Source organism: Amphiura filiformis, chromosome 5, assembly GCF_039555335.1.
Source record: "Amphiura filiformis chromosome 5, Afil_fr2py, whole genome shotgun sequence".
In the NCBI taxonomy this organism is placed as follows: Eukaryota; Metazoa; Echinodermata; class Ophiuroidea; order Amphilepidida; family Amphiuridae; genus Amphiura; species Amphiura filiformis.
Window position 1 is genome coordinate 9,619,436 of NC_092632.1, and position 26,432 is coordinate 9,645,867.

General features: G+C 41.8%; 1 protein-coding gene across 3 annotated transcripts; it reads left to right on the top strand.

Moving 5' to 3' along the window:
* Positions 1 to 74: 74 nt before the first annotated feature.
* On the top strand, positions 75 to 25,758 carry LOC140152587 (G patch domain-containing protein 2-like). 3 transcript variants are annotated; one of them, XM_072174981.1, is made up of 9 exons: positions 75 to 155; positions 6,720 to 7,629; positions 8,206 to 8,273; positions 16,500 to 16,667; positions 17,387 to 17,466; positions 18,538 to 18,614; positions 19,247 to 19,372; positions 20,162 to 20,316; positions 21,158 to 25,758. In XM_072174981.1, exons 2-9 carry the CDS (start codon positions 6,734 to 6,736, stop codon positions 21,343 to 21,345), a joined length of 1,758 nt encoding a protein of 585 aa, XP_072031082.1. In that variant the 5' UTR covers positions 75 to 155; positions 6,720 to 6,733; the 3' UTR covers positions 21,346 to 25,758. The 3 variants fall into 3 exon arrangements, with proteins under 3 accessions (XP_072031082.1, XP_072031081.1, XP_072031083.1); XM_072174980.1 differs by having other exon boundaries at positions 99 to 206; XM_072174982.1 differs by lacking the exon at positions 75 to 155 and adding an exon at positions 220 to 261.
* Positions 25,759 to 26,432: the final 674 nt, after the last annotated feature.

Here is a 26,432-nt window from a genome sequence, read left to right on the forward strand (position 1 = left end):
AGATTTTTGGTCATTTTGAAGGAGATTTGAAAGGGGAAAATAAAAGCTTTTGAACCCAAAAGTTCAAAGGTGAACGAACTATTTGCGAACTTTGACCTCGTTTGTTTTTACCGGAATCTGATCATTTGGATGGATTTTTGCATGCCTGAGCCTATGTGAGTGCGAAATTAGCCGACAAAACAAGCGTAGAAAATCAAGCTTAAAATGTATGTATGCATATACACACTTTGCTACTGTTTCACGCATTTTGAATTTTGATGTGTGCTTTGATTTATTGTAAACTAAGTCAGTGTAACTTTTTATGTAAGCAGCAGTGCATGAATACATCATGATCATTTGTACATGGACGGTAAATTTGTAAAATGAAATTCATGAATTGTGAAGCATGAAAGGTAAAAATTAATAAAAAAAGAACTTGTACGTACATACGCGCTATGGAATTCGTGAACGCGTTATATAACAGCATGCGTGATTGGTCGATAGGCGGACATAAACAACGTTAAATTATGCCCGTCTTTCCGGAGCGGAGCTATAGTACTGCCTAACTGGCCTGTATCTCGTTTCGGCCAAAGTACGTCTGTAAAACATACCTGTTTTTAATGACCTTGCAACAATGTTTCTATTGTCAGCAATAACAGCTTGCATTCACACTTTTGAGTTTATATGGTGAATTTTTGTACACATCATAAATAAGTGAAATCAGAATACCCTGAAAGGAATTTAGGTATCGAATTCAACGACACTGACCTCGCAACAGCTAATGTTTTCATGTAAACATGGCGTCATTAGACATTTTTAGCCTACGTTTCTTACCCTACTATCGGATCGTTGAAACAACGAAACCTCAATCCCCGGCCTCATTCACGAATTCACTCACCTTCCTACACCACCAGTTGAAATAAAACTTCGAAACATCCCGTGTTATTCCTCAAAACTACATGCACCTTCATTAATAAAAATTGAAATCCTAGTAGAAATCTGTTATCAAAAATTGTTTGATATAAAAGCGTCACCAAAAGTAATTTTTCTGAAGAGTAGATACCGGCGTGTCAAAATGGCGGCCGCAGTCGCATCCCCCAGCTTTGTATCGCGTGTACCCAGGTCACGGTATGTCTACGTGACGAACAGTCAAGGTCAGAGAACAGCGCAACCTGTCTGCTGTCATGACGTAATATAATGGCTCCGCCCAATGAACGGCGCTGTCAATCATCCTTATTGCCTTTGTCGAACAGACTTTTACGCAGGTAAGAGCTCACGCTGTCCTCACTTTTAGGATCGACGAAGCGTCAGGCCGACACAATCTGGTTGTGTAGGAGACTATCATCGTGATGCCCACGTTGGAACCATTGGATTACGGAAGAAATATTCATACCAGGACTGAAGCAAATGTGGCCATTTCTATGTTTGTACCGGGCAAGTACCGGACATTTTTCAACACGGAGCTAGCGGAAAATACTGCAAATTCGTCCAAGGTAAGCAAAGGGTTGGGGATCGCATTTTTAACTTTGACTAAACTGTTTCGGAGTTAAGGCACGCTAAAAGTAGACCATTTCGGGGCTGTATTTGGTGTACATGTGACGTTTTGAAAAGAGTAAAAAACGACCACTTATTCGCTATTGCTGAAGTATACCCGCCGAATCATGTACCAATACACAAGGTATTGGTACATGAGATCAGGTATAGAGCGGAGCCTCCGGAGGATATGCTCGTGAGTAGGTTATGTAAATAGGTATGCCAGGTGAATTCAAATTTGCCATCAAACTGCATCATTTTATATATCAAATTAAAGCCCTTGAGTAAAGAAAGCCAACACTCAGTGAAAACCTTTTTGTCATAGCACTTTCTGTAGCAAAGTTACATCTAGTCAAAGATTGACTTTCATCAAAAAGATTCTGCTAGCAAAATTCCCCAAAACAGCATTACGGGGGTGTTTCTAGATCTTAGTCTCATGACGGACATAAACAACGTTTATGCCCGTCTTTCCGGAGGATATGCTCGCGAGTAGGTTATGTAAATTTTGTAATATCATACAGTTACAGTCATTGTCATAAATATGCACGTATACATTTGTATGCCAGACATTGACTGTTTAATATCATACTGGCATCTCTAAGATCTCTTTAAAACAGAATACTACTCTTCTCAAATTTGTACAATAACTGAATAAGGTGTAGTCCTGCCACCAAGACTTCAGTCTTTATCATTTAAAACATAATGACCTTTACAGACCTGAGTTACAGTACTTACAGTTACTGGAACTACAATAAGGTGTCGTAAATCATATAGCACAAATTCACTTACAAATTTCAGGTCCCATGTATGATGTGTCCTTTCCTAAATTGTAAACGTCATCATTTGATTCCATTTGTTTAAAAAATCCTTGCAACTGAGATATTTTGAAAAGAAAATTAGAAGTATGGCCCTATGAAGTCTAAGTCATAATGATTTCTAATGAGGCAGCGACTAAGGTCACATGATTGCGTTGATGCATAGTCTTCACCGCAGTCAGTTTGGTTCTGCTCAATCCGCCTGTTTGTGTGGAGGGAGTGGAACCAAACTGGCTGCAGAGAGACTGCTTTGACCCATATGCATGTGAAAAACATAATTTTGCTAGTACCAAGTGCTCAAAGCAGCCTCTTGTTTTGTCGGATTTTTCAATGGTACGTGTATACTCATATTAGGCACTTGAAACTTGATTCTGAGTTTAGCGTCCGCCGCCCGCATTATGAATTTTGTGCCGCGTTTGACATGTAAAATCTGAAAATAATTCATTATTTTGCAAATTACTACTAACCAGAAAGAAAATTTGTTCTGCAAAAGTTTTAAACCCTTTTTTTCTATTTGAACCCTTGAAAACTATAGAAAGCCTTGAGAACTATTAGATGAATCCATCTAAATATTTTAGCATTAAAAATATACAGGGTTTTGACCCTTGCTCTATCCAATTATTTCAATATACCTTTGGGATAATAGACTAGAAAAGAAATCAACCTAGCCAAAATGTTTTTACCAGATGGACATTGTTGATGTTGTAAATAATTTAACTAGGAAAGACCTAGTTTTGACAAATTGGTGCCAAAAATTTATTTCATAATGTTCTGCATTTTTGTATTTAATGAGTCACCCCCCACCTCCAATTTCCCCCATCCTCAAATGTATACGGAGAGGTTAGTACAAATTGGAGTGAAGAAGACTGGCATGGTATACTTCGGAATACATTTAGTTTCTTTTAAAACTTGAAAAACAAAAAGCAAGATAATTATACTTTTATAAATGTTGGGGTGTGTTTGTGACATTATATTGCGACTGGCGATACCCAATTAGAATGAACAAAAGCGCATAAGCATTGGTAAAAGGCAGCTGATAATGAAACCTTGAAAATAATGAATAATGAATAATGAAATAGTTGCCTCATTATGAGCTGGAAAAAAATGGGACGCTAAACTCAACATCAAGTTTCAATAGCCTTATGACATATTGTATTGAATCTGTTGATATATGCTGCGTGCGAGTTTGTTGCAGGCAGTCCATTGAATTTCTGTGGACCAGCATTTGCTCAATTTTGTGAAATTTATGTATTCATTCCCCGCTGTAGTGCGATAGACAGACACCCATATGATAAAGGATGCGACGGTGGGGTGTTCCTCACTATGCGTCAGGCTTCCCGTTAGTGTGCGTCATTGCGTCCAGACGCGTATTTTACAAATTTGGACGCAAGTTCACATGGCTAATCAAGTATTTTGCGTCCATGTCACATGCATGTGGATGCAGACAAAACTTCGAAATTTTATCATTAATTGATGATAAAAATAAGAAATTTTATTCTTTTATATTTTAAGATAATAAAAGCCCCAAAATTTTGACCCACCTGCTAAGAATTGAAGTAAATTCTGCAATATTTGTAAATGCAACGTCAGGAAATCGTGCACTTTTTGCATGCTTTCCGAACGATCGCTGTTTGATGGCCTGGGGAAGTCCCGATTGATTTGTTTACATTTACAAGCAAGCATGCTGGACTCAACATGTACCACTAACGTACGTGCGGTTAATGTTTATTTAATTATTTATCACAACCTGACAATATTCAATTTTTAATATTTTATGTTTATTTTCTCATAAATAATCTAGGTTTCCTTTATTAGTATTATTGTTACGATGAATAAAAGCAATTTTAAAGACAAAATCCAAATGATAACCCGGTTTCGTATTATTTGTGGCAGCGTGTGTTTTAGCTTTGTAGCATCAACAACACGTTAATTTAAAAAAAGAAATGCGGAAGTAAAATTACGAACGAAAATTTGCTCAAGATTGACAGACTTTGCTCATGTTTTTGCACCTGTTTTTGACCACGTTTCGGACCAAAACTGACACAGAAATGAGAACAATTATCATAGCGAATGGAGATGGAATATCACGGCGAAAATGCACTTTTATTTTTTTTTAACAATCAACATTTGGTGAGGTGTAGACCTGGGGTATGTGTGTATCGTCATAATCGTAAATTTCTGTCTGGACGCAAGTTTTTGCAACCTCGTCAGCAAACTTGCGTCATTACGGACGCACATTTTTAAAACCTTAACGGGAACCCTGCTATGCGTTAACCATCGCGTATACGCACGCGATGTCAAGTTTGTGCATAGGACCTTGTGGAAAATAATAGTTTAATACCCGTTGGATGGCTAGCAGGATGCTTAAGGAATTCTTCAAAAAATAATAAAGATATTGATCAATCTACATGTACGCTGCTGAAAAAAGATTGATCCTGAGTTTTAGATATTGGACTAAAATTGTACTTTTGCATTTGGTGTCAAGGTTTAATCGGAAGGAGTGTAGGGCTTTGATAAATGATGGAAATTATTAGTGAGAAACATCCAACCATTGCGTCCTTCAGCATATGGGTGTCTATCGTGCTATGGTGGGAACATATTGTGTACCGGTACATACAATAAGCCAAATCGGCATTGGAAGTTTGCAATGCATTTTTGCAGTTTTGGGACACTTTACCCTCTGACCTTTTGGGAAAATTCAGAAAAATTGTCACACTCGGCAGTCCACGCTTTATAATGCGTGCCGGTTCGAAATTCTGAAAATTGGTGAAAGGTTTAAACTTTTTGGGTAAAAAGCGTGGACTGATATAAAGCGTGGGATTGAAATAAAAAGTGTGGCGCTTCTTCCAACTTACAGTATATTTTTTATTGAATGATAAAATAATCATAGTTCCAAGAAAAATCACCAAAACTTGCACACTATGTCGCAAGATAAAATTCCATTTGATGCAGGCTCGCGCTTGTTTACGTGAATCCAGTGCAATGTACACAATATCCTCCCGGAAGCCCTGCCAAAACACCTACGTCATATGCAAATGTCCGATTTTCCATGACGTGTTATTTTTCTTTACATTGATCGTATATGAGTGACGTCATTATCATGCATAATTGATTGAGCGAAGCAGCACGGAAGAAGTAGGATATAGTCGATGTCGCTGAACATAGCGTACGTCAAGTTTCATGACAAGAACAACATTTGAACGCCATAAAAGTACAGTTATTCATTAAAATGCTTATTTTACAGTACAGTAGTAGTTTTTCACATATAATTTGCATTGTTCACGTAATGTATCAACTTAATGGAGAGAAAAACATCGGACTCGCACGTGTGAAATAGGTGCAGAATTGCGTGCACGGTACTTGATACTTGAACCAAATTGCGTGTGACTTTGTCAGTTTACAAATAGCGGAAAAAGCAAAAAGTGGTAGAACTAGTGGTGGGGGTCAAGAATTTTCAGTATAAAGGGTGCCTCAGTAAAAAGCGTGGGGGTCAGGAATTTTCAGTATAAAGGGTGCCTCAATAAAAAGGGTGGGGGTAAAATAAAAAGGGTGGGAGTCAAACCCCACTGCCGAGTATGATTGTTTTTTGTGCATACAAAATATAATCTAAAATGTTTTACAAGAATGAAAACAAACCCAAAAACATTATTATTGAATAAATTAATTATTTAAATATTTTTAATGATAACATGACAATAATAAATAAATTAATAATAATTACAGCAATTTCCCGATATGTTACAGGTCAAAGTGTCCCAAAACTGCTCTCAAAAACCGGAAGTTACAATGGCAATTGGGCTTATTAGCCAATGCCGGCCACGCAATTTCAATTGAACCCCAAACAAAACACGCGGGTTCGCTGTGTCAAGTTGGCAAGTTACTGGTGTCCACCACAAGCTTCCGCTACGTGTTTCATGACTACGGTACTTATTGTCCAATTTAGAAGAGAGATTCCGTTAAAAAATTGTCAGTATGATTTTTAAACAGTCAATGTTTGTGCTAACGAAACTAAGTTGGACATGGACAACTAGAAATTATGGGGTAAAAACAATATCATGCAGGGTCTTTGTCTTGAAAAGTAATTTTACAGGGTCGGAATTTGGTTTCACAGTGCGAGAATCAATCTTGATTCTTGCTTCTTGCAAAATAAATTTGCTGGAATCATTTGATGAAGAACTACGCATATTACGTTTTCTGGCCTTACATGCTTTGTTACATGGATTTATTCTAATGTTTGTTCATGCATTCTGGACGTAATTTCATGCCATTTACTCTAGCTGTCTTTGACCATATGTTACGAGTCTAAACAAGCAAAGACCAAAACCACCTTTTACTGAATTTCACTTCATAATACACAACATTGAATGTCAATAATTGCATTTGTAACTGCAGGAAATGATTGTAGCATGGATGAACTACCTCAAGCATTAGCCCAGGCACTGGAGGAGACCTCTCCTTTGTTAGAACTAGACAATGATTGCCAGACTTCAGCATTCAACAGCCCCAAATTGACTCGTAGGCAGTCCAGAAAGAGACGAGGCAGGAAGAGACGTGCAGATCCCAATCCAATTTGGGAAAATTCCATCAAATTCAGTGATGGTTCAGATACAAGTCTTGATGAGGCACTAAAAGATTATATGGAAAATGTGACAAAAACCCAAGCCCAGTATCAAGGTGACTCTGCTTCCGATGATGCCATGATGGTGAAAAGATTGTCTTCCTTGAATGTTACCTCATCAAGTAATTTATACGGGGAATCGGATTCAGTTACAGAGACCCACACCATATTGAAAAGACCCCACAGGAAGAAAAAACGCTTCAAGAGAATGGCTGTGGATGCAGCAGCCCCATCAGCTATCCCAGACTTCATACAAGAAGGAAGACAAAAAAGACCCAAGAAGTCCAGAAAGAAAAAAACAGACGATGATGACATCGAAAATTCACAAAATGTTAAGGGTAAATTTGGATTTGATATCACCACTGTTAAGAAGAACTTGGGCAAAAGTGGCAAACCACCTGTTCCTCTCCCAGTCCGACGGAAAGATTCAAGCCCACAGAGTCCAGGATCAAGTGGTAGTCACAGGGATTCAAATCCTCAAAGTCCTCTTGTGGTAACAGAAGAAGGAGTGATGGATGACTTGTCTAAGAAAGGTGCATGCTGCTCCCCAGATTCCCTTGACGATGGGAGAAAACACTCAGGAAGTGATGGTGCCAGTGAGACCACACTTGGTGGACGAGCTATGGAATGTTGTACAAGTAATGAAAGTGATGTGACAATGGAAGCAACACCAAAAGGAGGAAAGTGAGTACCAATCTGTTTATTGGTTTTATTGTTTTAGAGGGTTAAATTGATTCACTTACAGTTAATCTCTTCATGGGCTTGGCCCTATTGCTCAACTAAAATTGGTTTGAACTCAAATTTTCCAAGTGTATATGATTTACATGTATGCATCATGAATATATCAAATTATTGAGATGGATGTTTGGATCACAAAAGTCAATCACAACATTGTTCTGTGACCTATGGTTTTAGATGACCTCTTGAAATTCATGAGGGGCATAAAATGCATGTTTAGTGACTTTGCACATTTTGGTAAAAAATCACACATTTTTTCATAATTTTTAGCGATTTCTTGCATAACAAAGTTGGTATACCTTATATTATTGATATACATGTATACAAGGCCTCTTTAATTTTTAAGCTATTAGGAGAATTCAAAGAAAAGGCAGTTTCCATGGCATCTGTCATTTATTTAAAGCAAATTTCCTAGTAAGATGGAGCAAACTTCCCAGTTAAAGAAGGTATTAATGGCTGTTGCCATGGAAACTGCCTTGCCTTATCTTACACTTTTCACACACTGATAATGTTTTGTTGTAGTGAAACCAGTAGCCTGAGTTCAAGTAGTGAAGAAGATGGCGGTTATACCAATGATGAGGGCAGGGAAGGTAAGACAGATAATCAATTCTGTAATCAAGCAGTTACATGTACAACCATTTTATACCTATTATTTCATGTAGAACTGGATATGCATCATGCCCAAATCCCGCAGGACATACACAGGCTCACTGCCATGGTTCTTGTAGCCCTACTCCAATCTTTGTTTCCATAAGCTCAGACTCAGTACACGGTCGATCTTACCGCTTCCGATGTTGATTAAGATACTTCTTGCATCGATCCCGAGATGCGGAAAAACCAATAGTCATTTTGTCCCACATAAATGAATAAATAACAAAAACCCCGATCCCCGGTGGACTCACCCAAAGGTGACGTCACACCATATGATCGCCCCTTATCCTCCTTGGTCTCCGACTGACACAGACGTGCCTATCGATTGTTCATAGCACTGTGTATCAATTTCTCGACCGAGGCGAGATATACGGTTGTAGTTTCACACCTTAGGTAAAACCAAACCGGTATTGTTCGGCTGAGGATAGTTTTGACGGCATTTTCTGGCGAAAAAAGTTACAAAAACGTTCGAAAACTTAGCTACATATCGTGCCTCCGTTTGTATCACGGGACACACGAGCAATTCAAAATGGCCGCTCGTTGGCGCCATTCATTTTGTTTCCCACGTAAAACAACCATTGCAGCCTGTAAGTTACAATAGATGTTTGTACATACACATTGTATTTCATGTACGGTAGGTTATTGTTGCTATGTTAGGGTGATTACTCTATCGTTATGTCTTCATTACCGTCCGATAAGACGAAAGTTAATCAGATATTCATACGGTGGGGATTGGTAGGGACCCGTCTGACATTTAGTAATAAAGTTAGCCAGTCCTTACTTTACCACTAACGTTAGCGACCGGCCTCCGTGCTCAGGTTTGCTTACTGGGCTTGAGTCGCGTGTTGGGGGGTAGTGCCCCCTCCCTTTCTCCTCGCTCGCCTCGGCCCTGTCGGGCTTGCCCTTCCCTGGTGACGGAACGGGACCCACACCGCTCTGTTTCACCCACAGGGAGTGCTCACGATCTTCTAGATGTCTTTCTTTTGCTTAGGACTCTCCAAGTTCCAGCTTGACGATTGGGATAGGCTCCATCATCGCCATAAGACGAAGAAGAAATCTACCAAGGGCACTGGTAAGGTCGATACGGTGGATTCTGCTGTGACAGCCCCTATGGGTCATGGCAGGTCTGCTTAAGGGGCTCCGGTCCCCGGACAAGCAGGCGGTTCCTTCGGGACTGCTAAGCGCGTCCAAAGGCTCAGCAGCCAGCGAAAGCACTGACTATACGTCGGAGCAAAGTAGCAGGCAGCAGAGCGGTAACCACCAGCGAAAACCCTAGCGGGTTTTGCAGCAGGAGGATACCAGTCGTACGGTAGATTCTGCTGTGACAGCCCCTATGGGTCATGGCAGGTCTGCTTAAGGGGGCTCCGGTCCCCGGACAAGCAAGGCGGTTCCTTCGGGACTGCTAAGCGCGTCCAAAGGCTCAGCAGCCAGCGAAAGCACTGACTATACGTCGGAGCAAAGTAGCAGGCAGCAGAGCGGTAACCACCAGCGAAAACCCTAGCGGGTTTTGTAGCAGGAGGATACCAGTCCTCTAGCCAAAAATCCTCACGGGTGTTTAGCAGGAGGACACCCGTCTGTTGCAGGCATATCTCACGGGCTCAAACAGCCACAGTAGTAGCCAGCGACGGGCAGCATGCAAGGGTACCCGGGCTTGCCTGGGTTGAACCCTAGCATGCATGGGTTCAGCAGAGCGATACCGCTGCTAACGCTGTGGGTGTAGTCTTAGCAGAACCAACTGGGGTTGTCACACGGCAGCGTTCCATGGCGGGACCGCCGAGTGATACCCTGGGCCCTAGAATAGCTGCTGGCTGTCCACAGGGACTGGCTGGCGATTATTCAGGGGTTGGGCTCGCAGTCTCTCACGGGACAGCGACCCAGGTGCATTCGGTGGCAGCTACAAAGACGAGCTACGGCTTGACTTCAGTGGTAGCCGCTATGCACCCGCCCATAGCTGCCGTGAGTGGTCCGCCACACACAGCGACCTTGGGCGAAGCTCTAGAGGGTACAGTAAGTAGCTTGAACAGCCTAGCTGATCAACAACCCACTTATGTCCTCGAGAGCCAGCGGAGCGTGGGTGATCCATTACCGTCAATGGGGCAATTACCCTCTCTTGATCGATCACTGTCAAATCAACAGGGCATAGCTCCATTGATTGACGCTGCCTATTCAGGTGGCGAGGTGATTGATCGGGGGTATGCACCCTCAGCTACCCGTGGTACTAGGCAAGCTCCCTCTAGCCAAGGGACAGCCGGTATAGCGGGTACCCATACACACGGCTTGATCCCTTGCGGGGAACGCAGTGAGGCATGGGTACAGTGGTACACAGCCGGAGCCCTCACGGGCACCTACGCTGGAACCACGATACAGCGGTACACAGCCGGGAACCCTCACGGTACCCATGCTAGTACCAGCGCCGGTACACGCCAGCACACAGCTTGATCCCTCAACAGGGAACGCAGTGTGGCGAGGGTACAGCGGTCCACAGTTGGGAACCCTCAAGGGTACCCACGCTGATACCGCGACCGGTACCGCAGCACCGCTTTAGTCGCCACAGTCTCTGTGGCAACAAGGGGGGGGGAGGCGGTGCTGGTACTGCAGTACCATGGGGTTACCCTGGTGGCGGATCCTTTCAGGGTCAGCTGCCGGCTGGGTATGCCCCGTGGATACCCGCCGCAGGGTGTTTCTTCCACGGCCTAGCACCGTGGCAAGTGTCGCCTAGCGATGGCCACGCAGTACCAACATCAGCTGTTGACCAGGCCAGCCGGCATGGGGCTAACCCAGATCTTGATCAGGGTAGGCCCGTGCTGCTAAGCGCTAGGACGACGGCTGCGAGAGCATGCGGACCCAGTGGTGCCATGGCGGATACCTCAGGGTCTTGCGGGAGTACTCCCTCTTCTGCTGGCAGGTAGTCGGCGAGCCACACAGTGGTTATGCCTTCTTACCCGCTTTCAGATGCCAGTCCTCAGTTACCGTCATCATCGGAGCATGATACGGATACTGTGGGCGAGGGAAAGGAGTCGGAAGCTGAGTCCGGTAGTGACATCACTACAATCTCCTTCCCCCGCTGCCCCGCGAGGGGAGCAACGGCACTGATCTTCCTCCGGACCCCCTAAGGGGGAGTCCATGGAGGAGGACCAGGGGATCCTTTCAGTAGGATGCTCAGCTGCTGCTTCCTCACAGGGGACGCCTGCACTCTCATTCCCGGCAAACCTCACGGGTAGATATCGTAGGGCTGTCGAGCTCAGTAGAGCTATGACGCCGCGTGCTTGCACGCTTCCTCTGCGTGTAACGCGGGAGGACCACGGGACCTACCTGAGGGGATCCGAGAGGGACCCAGATGTCGTCAAGCGTATCACGCTCAGACAACATCTGAGCTCTCCCGCGAGGTGAGCCTATTAGCGGTGCTAACAGCTAGCCTCAACGAGAACTCCATGGGCCTAGCCCATAGGGTGTCCACTCAGCGCCGGGGGGTGGGGCCTGCCACTCCAATCGCTCAACGCGATGGAAAGGCAGGGTCCTTTTTCTCTTTGGATGCTTCTGCGCTACGGTGGAGGACCGTGCAAGAAGCTACCAACGGAGCACTCTGAAGAAGTCGGAAACTGCCCTTACCATGGGTAGGAGCTCCGACTTCAGCAGGCCGTGCACCACCAACCGTACCCGAGCCCACTACCTCTGTAGCACCCATTTCTGGGAGGCGCAAGGGGAGCACAGGAACAGCTGGCAAGCCCGAAGAAGAGCAAGCGCTCTTCCAAGGGAAGCTAGGCAGAGCATTCCTGGGGGCTCAGCGGTTTTTCCACAGGGGATCTCCCAGTGGACGACCGCTTATGGCTTTCACCCAGAGGTGGGAAACCATCTCTTTGAGTGCCTGGGTATGGTCAGTGGTGAGTGGGGGTTACAGACTGGCAACCCAGTCTCCCCACATTTCTTCTGCACATTTCAGAGGTCCACAGTAGTGCCGTCAGACGGCCCCCAGCGTCGGGCACTACTGACAGGGATCACACAGCTTCTCACGGCGGGCGATTGTCCCGGTCTACCCCCGTTCTACGGGTGATCTTGGAGCCATTGGCTCCAAGGAAGACCGGAGCCGGGGGCCCCATCCGGAACCGCAGGCTGTTGAACACGTTCTTCAGGCCCAAGAGGTTCAGAATGGGGACTCTCGCCTCGGTGCTAGCCTGCCCCATCAGGGGCATGGGAACAGCATCGCTAGATCTCTCGGACGCCTATCTGCATATGCCAATCGCCTCTCAAGATCGGAGGCATCTGCGCTTCTAGGTACAGGATCAAAATTACCAGTTTTGATACCGCCATCCGCCTGTCCATCTCTCCCAGGGTGTTTAACACTCTTGGTCAGAGCGGTGGCAGCGCACCTGAAGCACAGGGGTGTCAACATCAGTTGCTACCTGGACGTTTGGCTCATATACGGACGCACTCCACTGAAGACTACGGGTCTCATGGGGTTGATAGTCCAGGGTGCGGGACCCTGGATTTTTGATCAGCTCAAAAAGTCCAGCGTGGTCCCGACGCAGACACCACTATTTGTAGGGGCCCAGATCACCCTCACGGAGGGGTTCGCGGTGCTCTCACCCGAGCGGGTGACGAACATGGTGCGGTGTGCCTGACTCTTGGCCGAGTCTCGGGCAAAACCCGCTGTGGCATGGATGAAGGTGGTAGGCCTAATGGCCAGTATGGTAGACCTCGTACCGTACTGCCATTTCTACGTTAGGCTTACCCAACTACACCTTCTAGCCTGCTTGCAGGCCCAGTCGTCACCAATATCCCTCGCGGTTCCGTTGTCGGAGATCGCGCGAGAGAACTCTGGTGGTGGACCCATCAGCCCAATTTGACCCAGGGTGTCAGGTTTCCTGCACCCCGGTATGTCACGTAGTGCCGACCCTCGCGTCAACACGGGGCTGGGGGGTCCACATCCACGGAGACTCCGTCTCGGGCCTATGGGGGCCATAGAGACAGAGTTTCACATCAACCTCCCTCGCTCACGAGGAGGTGATCGTGGAATCACATACCGTTGTCCTGACGGATAACACAACCGTGGTAGCCTACCCCAACAGACAAGGGGACTCCGGGCCACCACGATTGAGCCTGCATGCACGACACCTGATAGGGTGGTGCAAGTTCAGGCAGATTACGATGAGAGCGATACACATCGCGGGCGTCACCAGCATCCTCGCGCACAATCTGTCACGAGGAAGGGGGTCGGGACCAGCAGAATGGTCCCTTGCTCCGCAGGTCGCTCAGACGATCTTCAAGGGGATGTACCACCCCTCGAAAGATCTGTTCGCATCTCATCGCAATCATCCACTGCCGGTGTACTGCTCAAGGGTCGCGGACCCCCAAGCATTCACCGTGGACGCTCTGTCCATAGACTGGGGAGGGATGACAGCTTATGCAGTCCCTCCGATCTCACTACTCATGAGGGTGGTGACCAAGATCGGGTGGGAAGACTGCATTGTCATTCTGCTAGCGGCAAGGCCGCTGGCACTCCCCGAGGTACCAGATCTACTCCGGATGCCCGGAGCGGAGGTACCAGTCTATCACTAGAGCACCTGCAGTTAGCTGCATGGCCCTTACCAGGAACGCAGAGCGGAGGGATACTTTTCATCAGAAGCTGTTTTTCTCATCGCCGGGCTAGACGGAAGTCTACCCTCCGCACGTATAGCCAGAGTCTGGCTCCATACTACGCTTGGTGCAATGAGACAAATAGCTCTCCGCTAGAGCCTCTGTGCTGCTAGTTCGGAGTTTCTGACAGAAAAGTTCCAAGCAAGACTTCAGCGGGCCACTGGGGCCAGCTATAAGTCAGCTGTCCTCTCCATTCACCGAGGTTTCGAGACGGGTCGACCATCATAACCGATGGTTACCTTATTAGTCTACGCCCGACGGTATGTTCAACGAGTGTCTACCAAAAGGAAAGTGATCCTCCTAAGGGATCCCAACACAGTCTTAGATTACTTTAAGGGTCACCCTTTTGACCTTCCGTCAAAAGCGACGCTTAAATACGTAACTCTCAAGATGGCTTTCCGGTTTGGCGTTGGCTTCGAGACGGCGGTGCTGAGTTGCACACGGTCTCGAGGTTAGCTTCCGTGTTCACAAACACTGGAGCGACACTGTTTCGGGCGCTCTGTTCTCGTGACTACTGAACGGGCGCGGTGCATACCGACATTCGTCCCTCTCCAATCCCCAGGGTTGGGCAAGGTTCGGCTGAAGCCAAAGATAGGCTGGGGTGTCCGATAAGGCGCTGCAGCACTATTTCTTCCGAACACAAGCCTTGCGAGGACTCACGACCGCATTCATCACCCTTACAGAGCCTTTCGGTCCAGCCGCTGTCGCAATGGCTGGTCCAGGTGTTGGTGGGGTCCGGGGATCGCGAAGGTTTCGCGTCCACGACCCACTCGACACGAAGCTATCTCATCATCTTGGGTATACCGTTCGGTTGTCCCTTGAGGAGATCCCGCAGGCGGTGTCCCGGAAGCCACCTTCGCCCTTCTCTACGATACTTCCGTTTACGTTAGTAATCAGAGACGGGCGGGAGGTTTACCGGGACATTGTTGGCGATCATAATACGGTGGTGTACGGGTACCAGGTTTTCAGACTATACAGAATACTCAGCATGGTAAGAACCAGTGTCGCTATTCTTAACCACCAAACTTATTAAGTAAGGAGGTTTATGTCTGTGATCGCGTGGTCCTTTTGTTTTCCCGACCGCTGGGGGAAAATATTTCTGACCTCGCGAAAACCATCGTTACCCGCTCCCGATCCCTGATCAGATGCTGACCAATCTTGTACCTCCATCCGTCGGTTACTTGCTAGATCGATCCTTCAGATGTTGATGCAAGAAGTAGCTTAATCAACATCGGAACCGGTAAGATCGACCGGTGTACTGAGTCTAGTCCCAAACAAAAATATTTGGTAGACTCATAACCGGTGCGATCTTACCTTTCCGATGTTGATTATCCCGGACCCCGGCCACCCCCTACAAGTTTGGTCCGAGTAGGGGATCCCAAGTCGGATAAGGGGCGATCATATGGTGTGACGTCACCTTTTGGGTGAGTCCACCGGGGATCGGGTTTTTGTTATTTATTCATTTATGTGGGACAAAATGACTATTGGTTTTTCCGCATCTCGGGATCGATGCAAGAAGTATCTTAATCAACATCGGAAAGGTAAGATCGCACCGGTTATGAGTCTACCAAACATTTTTGTTTGGGACTAATATCTGCCATGTCTACGGTTTTAAATTTGTCAAACAACCCTAAGAAATTCCCATCCAAATCTATGCTGGCTACAGTGCCAAAGCACACATGATGGCCTCGACATGCAAACTGCGAAGGTGTCCATCTTCTCTTCGCACCATGCTCTAGAGCTACGAGCTGTCAGATCAAACCTGATTGTCACATGCTTTTGTTAAAACCACATGTTGTTCATGCAATATTTGGTATATAATGCTGACTAAGAAAATTAACAAATATTTTTTTTCCATTTTATTAAACAAAAGTGTACTTTATGTTCGTAAATATATATGTTAATATATATTTTTGAATCAAAAATCTGTTTTAAATGAGCTCAAAAACATTTGTCAAATTTTTAATACTATTCACCACTGAATATATGGTCAGTCGGCCATTTGGCCACTTGCATTTCGCCGTGTTTCAAGATGTATGTTTTGGTGATTCAATGAGTAGGTCCTACACACTTTTTTTAATGACAAATGTGAAAATATACCACTACACCGAGTATGTGGAGTAAAAACCCGAGCTTGTTTTTTTGGTTTTCTTGGTTTTGTGGCACTTTTACACACATTTCATTAACTGAAAGACAGAAAAATAGTTCAGAAATATCACAAAAACATAAATTTAAAAAAAACAGGCCTAGCTTTTTCGGAATTTGACCCAGCCGCAGAGGGCAACAAAACCATTTTTTGGCCTCTCAAGTTGATTGGAATTCATACATCTGAAGCAGCACTTTGTGTCAATGGGTGTAAATAGCAGTGAACACCCCCACGCACACGCAATGTGTTTTAAAATGTAGATCTGCACTGATAACAATAGTGTGAAACACTTGAACGATCACAGTACTTTCAATAACTATACTTTACTGATATCATGTAAACAAAAACATCAAATAAAGCATGGTATATTTTGTTAATACTTCAGGTGATGACGAGCAGAGTGATTTCTTCCTTGAGCCCGGGGGTGGAGCAGTGTGTGGCATTCCAGGAGTCATCCCATGGTGGGAGAAAAACTCTATGCCTCTGGAGGATGAACGCTTCACCAGTATCATAACAGGGACATTCTCATTACTGTCTAGAGGATCACAAAGAAGTAAGTCATACTATGGGTCCACATGCAAAGGATTTACCAAAAGGTGAATTGGAGAATACATGCACAAACCTTTGTATACCTGTGCTGTAAGGCAGAAAAATTCCAGAGGTACAATATTTGGGTTACTAAGCGACACAACCATGGACAAAAGAGACAAAGACATACCACAAACAGTTGCCCCGATAATGAGGGCCGATCGTGCCATGAAGTGAGACAGATAAAACTGCTATACACATAGTCTTTCAAGTAAACACGAAGACACTCAACGCTCCATCCCGTATACGCTCTATCGCGTATACGTGGAGGCACACAATGCCGCCATGATATGTTAGACTCAAACAATCGGCCCTCATGAACATGCGGGAATTCACAGCATACAAAACGCGGACTTTGACTGTTGATAAATAGTCTGTATTAGTCTATGGACAACAACCCAATATTGTGGATTTCCCATAACACAATTCAATACAGAATCCAGACTCTTCCATTCTAACTCTTTTTGTATATAACAGAAATACTCTGGTTTGAGGAAATTGCTAAATTGGACAGTGCTGCATGTAATGCTCTAAAGTAGCAATTTAAGTCTGTCAAAGAAATCACCATGATTTTATGCCATATTTCACAGCATAAACTTGATGTATAACTGAGTCTAAAGCTGTCACAGACACGGTCATATATAAAGTTGTATCCTGATGGATTATTTCTTTATTTTCATACAGGTTTCCAGTCTAGGTTACGAGGTTTACAGAACATGGATGATGTTCAGGTCAGAGGGTGTAGGCAGAGAATGAAAGCTAAGGTCAGTTATCACATTAAGATGCAAATACAATTTGTTAGCAGTCCAGTTCGCACAAGTCGGTATGGCGCTAGACTCTGGTGTGTGACTGTACGAGTTTGAGTCTCTGCATAATAATAATAGTAGTAATATTGTTTTACTAATCACCCTACACTGAAACAACCTCAGTAATTTACACACATAATTTATACTAAAGCAGAAATATAAATGTGCATATTTTGAAAGTGAGAGATAAGATGGTATAAAAATTACATAATAACAAGATGAATTCGTCGTCCGTATTCCATAGTGGCGTATAGTGGGCGCCATGAATAAACAACTTTTCGAGAAAATCGGGTTTGAAGAAATGCCAATTTAAAATCGAGTTGTGTAAATCAGACATTCATTATATTTTGTAAATGATGTGAAATTTCTGTAGTAAACTAAATAGATTTTATTGTTATATATTTTTCAAAAGAAATAAATACATACTATTGCTGGCAAACTGACAATAAATCTATACGTCACTATGGAAAACGAACAAAACGCAATACCCTAACCTTACGTTAACCGTGACGCCACCTCGGTCGCCGTGTAATCCCTATGGCGTTACTTTTCGTCGTTAAGTATTCCATAGTGGCGTATAGGTCCGACACGCGTCACGCCACTATGACATACGATGTTTTTCATTTTTGCCGATATTTCATAATTATAAAATGTGTATAAAAAGTGGCGTATGGTCGATACGCCACTATGGAATACAAAAAATGTCACTTTGTAACTATATGCCACATTTAATTAATTAATTACTAATTAATTAGCTAATTATGACTGATGAGACTTAGAAAAAATGAAAGAGAACATCATTAAAAACATAAGTGCCAATTTTCAAAAAAATGACCAAAAATCACTATACGCCACTATGGAATACAGCCGACGAATTACTACATACAGATAACCAGGATGCCTACGCGGAGGCAAAGCTCTATGGGAAGGGTGGAGGAATATCATTAGCATATCAGATTGCATCATAGAACAAAACTTGTGACTACTTTGGTGAAATAATATTTTTTGTTTGTTTATTCCTTTTTATAGCAAAGATTAAAGAAATCATCACTGTCTGTTGTAAATGATAAGATTGTGCGGTTTATGAAGAATCCTCACGAAAGAGAGTAAGTACTGGTTTGTTTTATGGACAATTGAGTTTCAATGCAGGCAGGAGCAAGTCGTTATTGCTCTCCTCACAGTATCATAGATTTGAAATGAAACCACATCCCTGATAGGACTCATAACTGACTCAGGAGAGTGATATATAACTCACCGGGTAGAACCCAGACCACCATACAGGATTATATAACTAGAAAGATTTCAGCTAGGTGATACCACCTAGTCAAAAAGTCAGTTCTGGTTGGCCAGATTAAATTCATACACTCCTAGATAGTGAGAACCAATCAGAGCAAATGTTAGAAAAATATGAACCACATTGATTTTGTATAATGTACGGGTGTGTACTACGCGCACAACTTTGACCTCCAATCTCCTGATGAAGGTCAATGTTGAGACCAGCAGTGTGTTGAGAGCATAGGTTTAAATCATTAATTATGTGACATCTATTTTATGAGAATCTGTTGGCAAACTTGGACCCCTGGGTTTGCAGGTGGTTGCTTATCAACCAGCTTGTCCTTTTTATAACAACAAATGCATTGTATACAACTCTTTCATTGAGACTCTCACAATTAAGTTTAGTAAAACAAACCATACCCATGGTGCTCCTACTAAATAATTTGCATTACTCAATTCTTAGATTATTACTGCAACCCATGAAGAAACAACAGCACACTCAACTTGGCCAGCTTGCCTCACTCTACTCACTGGATATAAGGACAGAGGGCAGCGGAAGAAAAAGGTCACCAGTATTAATTAAAACTAGGTAAGTTTAATGTAGGGCTGCTCCAAATATGCAATTGTGTTATTTGCAGCACACATCAAATATTTTGGCTCCAAATGCATTTTTTTAATCTAAAAAAAATTACAATGTTGTATCCAAATTGGGGCAGATTTGTAACTTGTAATGACTTCAGAATCTATTTAAGATATACAAATGTGTATAAAACCTATGCATTTTTAGATCTTGAATAGATAATGAAGTGAACATTTTATAGAGCTTTGTAAAGTGATGTACTTGTGCAAATGAAGGTATACATATGATGGACCGTGTCATGTGATCAGTCAAATGACTACTGGCTAGTATAACTGAAGGTTCAGTATGCCACTTTTTGCAGCAAGTTGCAGAAATGTATTCTGATTCTTTTATTCTCACAACATTTGATTGCTTACCGAGAGAGGAAGCTTTCATCCAGTTTATTCTTGGATGTCGTCAACCCCAATAATATCGGACCCATGGGGTGCTCAGGTGCTGTTGGGCTATTCTGAGCCATTGATACCAGACGGTGTCAGTCGACTCAGAAGACCGTTATACACTGTTGGTAGGTAGTACCTCCCGACGTCTCTACGCTTGTCAATCCTGATGTGGCTTACCTCACTAACTCCACGACCGAACCAAGGCTCATCCTTACTTCAACTTGTAAAGAAATGTTTCCACTTTGTAGCTTGCATTTTGTCTTCATACCATGTATTGTATAACTTATGTACATTGTACACCAAGGTTAAATCAAATCCTAATTATTTGTCATTACAATTTTCTTACTTGACTCAACAGAGATTCCCGTCCACTCATTCCCATGGATATTGAAAGATGGTCTTCATCCAAGTACTCAATGCAGGATAGTGTCATGTCAACTCAGTCACACTACCCACAGTTTGCTGATGCCAAGCGTCGAAGAAAAACACCACCACCTACTGTACCACTTGAAGGTGAGATAAGAGTGCATTTACTGTTTGCAAAAACTCACAAAGATTTTAGGGCATTTCTTAAAATTCAGTTATACTTTCATTACTTTGTTCAACTCATACTAGGGTGAGACTTACATTCTTGTGCGTTGATTTAACATTCAGAGGTTACAGTGTCAATTCTCATTTGATTTTGTGTCTTTACTGAACAAGGTACACTTCTGTGTTCCCAATGTGTGACAATTCAATATGGAAGATATCCCATAGTATTAAGGGTACATAACACAAAATAGCTTTCCATTGACTTTACATGCAAAATAGGGGTCACGTTTTAGGCCATAAGTCGAGTTACGTCTTACTTTGAAATATATATTTGATATCATCTTAATCATAACAAAATTCTGCATAACATATCTGCTGAAAATGACACAACATTTTAGGTCTACTTTTTGAGAAAAATAGCGCTATATAAAAAGGTCCGATTTTCCCGTGTTTATGTCCGACTGCTAACCGCGTTTTGACCTTGTGTGTTCATGCGCTCATCATCGTAAACATCACTCAAATTTTGGCGTTTTCTTGTTCAAATTAGTAGAGATCACATTCACAAGTTCTAGCAAAACACGATTTGCAACACTAAAATTGTTAATATTGTACCGATTTTGCAAAATTTTTATGCAAAGTTGGGACTATAGGCATGATAAACTTTTGCCGGAAACCGCTTCACAGGCGGATTTAGTGGTATGAAACCTTAAGCATGGCTTATATTGAGTCCTAGCTCTCCCATGCAGTCTAATCTTTTTGGTCAGACCTAATCATGCCTCTATCATGATCTCATGATTCTTTTTAACATTTTGTTTATTTTTAGGTCTTGTTGGTCCAGACAAACCCATCCCGGATAACAACATAGGGAATCGCATGCTACAAAGTATGGGTTGGTCACCTGGTACAGGCTTGGGACCTGGTGGTAGCGGTATACAAGAACCAGTCAAAGCTTACATTAGGCCAAAGAACCGTGGCTTGGGTCATTGGAAACCTGCATTTGGTCAGCCTTAAAACAGGTTTGCTCTATGGTAACAAGGTCACAATTTGGCCAGCATTCCTTTTTGCAAATAGGTGTAAGGTGCTATAGACGAATCCAATTTCACGCATTCCTACACCTCAATGGCAGCCATTGCTGGGTCCCCGTCGGCTTAATCTCACCTAAAATGTGAAATGATGCGGCCTTGGAGGGGGTTTTAAAATGCATTCTATCACCCGTGTTACACGTAGACAAAAGAATGATGACAGTTTACAGCACAATAGAATCTAACATCGATTTTTAAGCAGCTTTAATCCACCCAATTGGGCAGTCACAACACCAGTTGGCAGTTTGGTGCTGCGGGACCCAGTAATGGCCAACAAAGTCCTGACCATGTCTTGGCTTATTGGATTCGTCTATAACCAAAGGCAACATGCATAAGAACTGTGATAGTGTATCATTTAAGATCCATGATGCATTATTGACCAATCGGCATCAATAGTCCCACCTAAAACCAACAGTCAAATTTGTATGAGTAGATTCAGGAAAAGGGATTATAGTTGTGGCCATACTATTTGCTTACTGAATTATGAGAACAGTTGATTGGTGAAGGCTTACTAATTTGTCCTAGTTGTGGAAGTTAATTTGGCATAGTGCAAAGTGTGTGTGCAATAGAGGTATTGTATTGTGTATGTTAACAAATGCTCTTTCTAGACTGGGAATCACTGTGTCAAGTTGTTTTTAAATATAATCAGGATATATGTTTGGTGGATGTACATGCATGTGTACCTTTACAAAAGCCGGCATTCCAAGGGAAGAAACATGATACACACATGAGATTTTTCATTATGATCAGCTGAATTCATCCATTTGAAATTTATTTTCAGTTTAATTTTGAGTTGTATTTGCCAATTTCACACTGCTTACAGGTGGTTTTTTTTGGTACTACTTCAGCTTTTTTCAAGTAATACCAATCTCATGCCTAATGATATATGGGTGCCATCAATGCATCTGAACAATATTTTAATGGATAGATATTTTTAATGATTCAAAGCATTTTATATGAAGTAAGGGTTTTTTATTAAAGAGTTGAAAAGTTTTCTTAATGTGCCTAAAATGTTGGTTTCAAAAATCTGCATAGCTATGTGAAACAAGATTTGCCATGTAGCTACTGTGTATGTGGTCATCCCATGTTGGGTATTGGTTTGTTAATTGTCAGAGAAAAAAAATCAATCTTGCTGCAAAATAAAACCATATTCCACAATAACATTTAAATTTCTGAAGAGCTTTGAGACAAGCAATTTAATATGGCCTAAACTTCATGTTGTGTGTAAATTTTGGCATCATTACAAATCTCAATCAACATCACTTTCTTTTATATAGTTAATTTTTACAAATATATTTTACTAGGTTTGTTTTAATGACACATATTTTCTTAAATTGTGGCAAAATTTGTACGATACGTACTTATAATTTTTAAATTTTACCACTTTTACTTGAAAAATTGACAGGGTATTAGAGAATTTGGCATTTTTATCAAACAAACATCAAGGTTGTATCACAATGGCCTTTTTATAATTGTAAGCTTATTACACAAGTGAAGAACTATTCATTTGATCTGTAAATTAATATCAACAAAGCGTGAGTATTTTCCTGGCAGGAAGTTCTCCCGATTCAAGAAAAATTATAGCACTTTTTTTTGTGATGTTAATATGACATTTATTGTTTTTACAATTTTCATATTTGAATCTAAGAACTATGCACTTACTTTAAATACAGATAAAAGATATTGAGTGAAGTTGAAATACAGCCCAATCTCCCTTATCCAGACCTCTTTATATGGATAGCAGGTATCCAGTCATGCAATCTAAATAAGAAAACACATTTTTAATGCTTTGATTGCTTAATTTCATGCTGTGAAGCATTTAGGACATATCTGTTTTGCATACAACACCCAAATACCATCTCTCCGTATTGTTATCCCCTTCTTGAGTAATCTTTTATTGTAGAAATTAATTACTACACATAGTTCAATTATCCAGATTTGTCACCTGTCCGACCAATGCATGGTCCCGTCATGGATAAAAGGGGTTGGACTGTGTTGGCAACAACACTGCAAATATGGTCAGTTTTCAAGTTGACATGAACAGAAATCTCTCTCTCATATTTTTAAAACCTAGAACTGTATTTTTTGGCATTGAATCAGACAATGCTGTATACTACATCTGTGTAAAAATGTGAAGTAATTCATTGTCTTCAGGTTCTATTTTTTAATTGTGGTGTTCATGAGTGAATGCTATTGTGACTGCCACTTAGGAAAATACACAATTTTTCTCATATTACAGAAGTTTTCTGGGGAAAATGTCTGCATGCTTCACTAATGAAAAACATGGATGGGATATCTATGATGTATATAATTGTAAAGCATTTGAAATATTTGTCCAAGGGCGAAAAGTACACGCAAAGGCTACTTTCCTTGAAAATCTTTTCAAAATAGTCTGTGCAATAAAAAAAATTCAGCCCTGTGGTAGAATCATTGGTGTACTGAACAAAATGTCCAAGAAGAACAAAAGTGCCAGCTGTGACAGAACTGACACGCTGCAATTCTGCCCTGTATGGTCCATGCAAGGAGCAGAGCCTCGCAAACGTACATCAACTAGTCATATGCACTTACCCTGCCAAATCCAACACAATCAGCATAGTGGAAGCAAGTAGTACATAGGCCTCCTACACCCAATCCACCCTAGGGGTGAGGGATAAACTAAAATTACAACATGGAGATTACATTTTTTTCTCTCCCAAAGGTCTAGGAGGACTTAAATCTTGTTTGATATTGCCTGTTATTAAATCCTTGGTGGAGGTGGTCTATAGATTGCTATGTTATGATTGTCAATGAGCTATTTGCAGAAGATATTTTGATCCAGATGAAACAAAATCGTTTGTTGTCAATCCTTGGTGGACTGAGTGGTTCATTTTAGGTTTCGCGCTGCAAAATAGCCTTGTATAAGTTGGTGTATTTCATCATATGGCAGATTAGATGGGCATATTTTGTGTGCACAATTTCAGCACAATGTGGACACTTTGTATAGTATTTGATGAATGAATGGGTAAAATATGAAATATTTTAAGCCAGTTTGCATCTGATATTTAATATAATATATTTTAAGCCTGTAATGTAAAAGAAGTGTTTTATAGCATGATTGGATTTGTTAACAGTAATATCATGTCACTATGACATTTATCAAGCACAATTTGTACACATGTAAAATGGTTACATGTGCTATGGCTCATCATTTTTGACACAAACACGTGCCTACCCTGTCTATTAGGGAACTTTGGCACTTGTCTACTCTAATGCCTTGTTTATCATGTCACACCAATGTCATGCAGCGCAGCACAGCTTGTTCAGTAAATGAGATGTTGATCTTTTACGATGTGATACAATCAGACAATGCTAGAGGGGCAAAAAATGTGCCCTAAGTTCTCTTCTAACCAATGTAATACACCCAAGGTAAGTTGGAACAAAGTGTGGTGCAATCAGGCACAAACAAAGCCTGTGCTTTTAGAATTGAGCACTGAATATGTTATCAAAAACATAGTATCTAATGCAGAACATATGAAATTGTTCATTACTTACGACATGCAAGCCCTGAAAACAAGAGTTTTCTAAAGTGCATGTTAAACCAGTCAATAGGTACAATAATTTCTTTCTTTTGGGTGAGTATGTGTTCAGTGGTTTCATACAGGCTCATATTAGCCTGGGACTAAACACTGCCATGTAAATAGACCTAAAGATTAATTTTGTAAACACTCTATAACATCACCCACTTGATGGTGTATGGGCTACCTACAGGTAACTGACAGCCCGCAGGTAGCCTAGCCATATTTTGTGCTGAATGGGACCAGGTGGACAAAAAAACATTTAAATGTCGGATTATATATAAATGTTTATCAAGGGGGGTAAAACGTTTTTATAACATTCAGAAAACATTTTTGAAAACTTGCTGCAAAACATTCTAACATAATGTTATTTATGTGTTGACAAAATATTTTGCAAAAATGTTTGCTGATGATATTGTACAATAACATTTTGACAACATTTTTAAAATGTAGTAGTGTTTTTTCATAAAAATGTTTTCTTGACCCTATATAACCTGACATTAAAATGTTATTAAAACATTTTGACCAAAACCAACACACATTTATTACACATTTATAGGGTTTTAAAAACATTTGCATTTGCTACCTTGAAAATATTGTACCCATTGTGTCCATAAACAGACAAAACCCAAAAATTACCAACAATTTATGACATATACTAGGTATTAATGAGATGATATCATCTTTGTTTTGTTGCAATTTGTTTAAGTGTACATTATAATGTAAGCATGCACTTGGTAATGAAAACAATTGGTGATGTGCAATAAAATTGTAAAATGTGTAGACAATTGTACAACTTTGGTCTTTTTTATTTTATGTTGTGTATAATTTATCTGGCCTGATGATACTCAAATAGAACATCCTTGGTTGATTTCAATTTCAGACAAATTGAGAAGTACAAGAAAATGCTGGACAAAATTATTGTGATTAAGCAAAATGAGTCGCGATGTTGGGATAGCCAATAATAATATCAACTTCCTTTGTATTTCATTGTTCTGAGCAACACTAAGATGGCAATACCCTGGAACCATAAAGCTCTGAGAATGGCTCATGTAATAAAATTAAAAACTGAATTTTGATTTTGATATGCATCAGATTTATTTAGCGTGATGGGCAGTTATCGCATCACATTTGCCCACAAATGAAACCAGTCTAATCCATATTATTTGTAGACTACAAACATTGAGTGTAAGTTAGTTCTTTCAAGGAGCATTTTCCATGGTATATTCAAGAGATGCAGAAATAAGACTCTGAAGGTAGCTATACGGGTTATGTGCCAATTATAAGTTACTTCTTGCATAATGTAGGCCTGCTGCAAGTTACAAGTCATTTTTGAGAACAAAGTACAAAATAAGGTACAAGCATGCACTTGAACATTTATTCACCAATCTTTGCACAAAACCAAATGATAATGAGACAAATTAAAGGGAATAATCCTAAATAATTGGGGTGATTATGTAAC

What these genes read in the sequence shown, in the direction of transcription:
- LOC140152587 (XM_072174981.1), top strand. Translation starts at nt 6,734, where the DNA reads ATGGATGAACTACCTCAAGCATTAGCCCAGGCACTGGAGGAGACCTCT. An exon ending in GCAACACCAAAAGGAGGAAA is followed by an intron (nt 7,630 to 8,205) that starts GTGAGTACCAAT and finishes GTTTTGTTGTAG; the next exon opens with TGAAACCAGTAGCCTGAGTT. An exon ending in CAATGATGAGGGCAGGGAAG is followed by an intron (nt 8,274 to 16,499) that starts GTAAGACAGATA and finishes TTAATACTTCAG; the next exon opens with GTGATGACGAGCAGAGTGAT.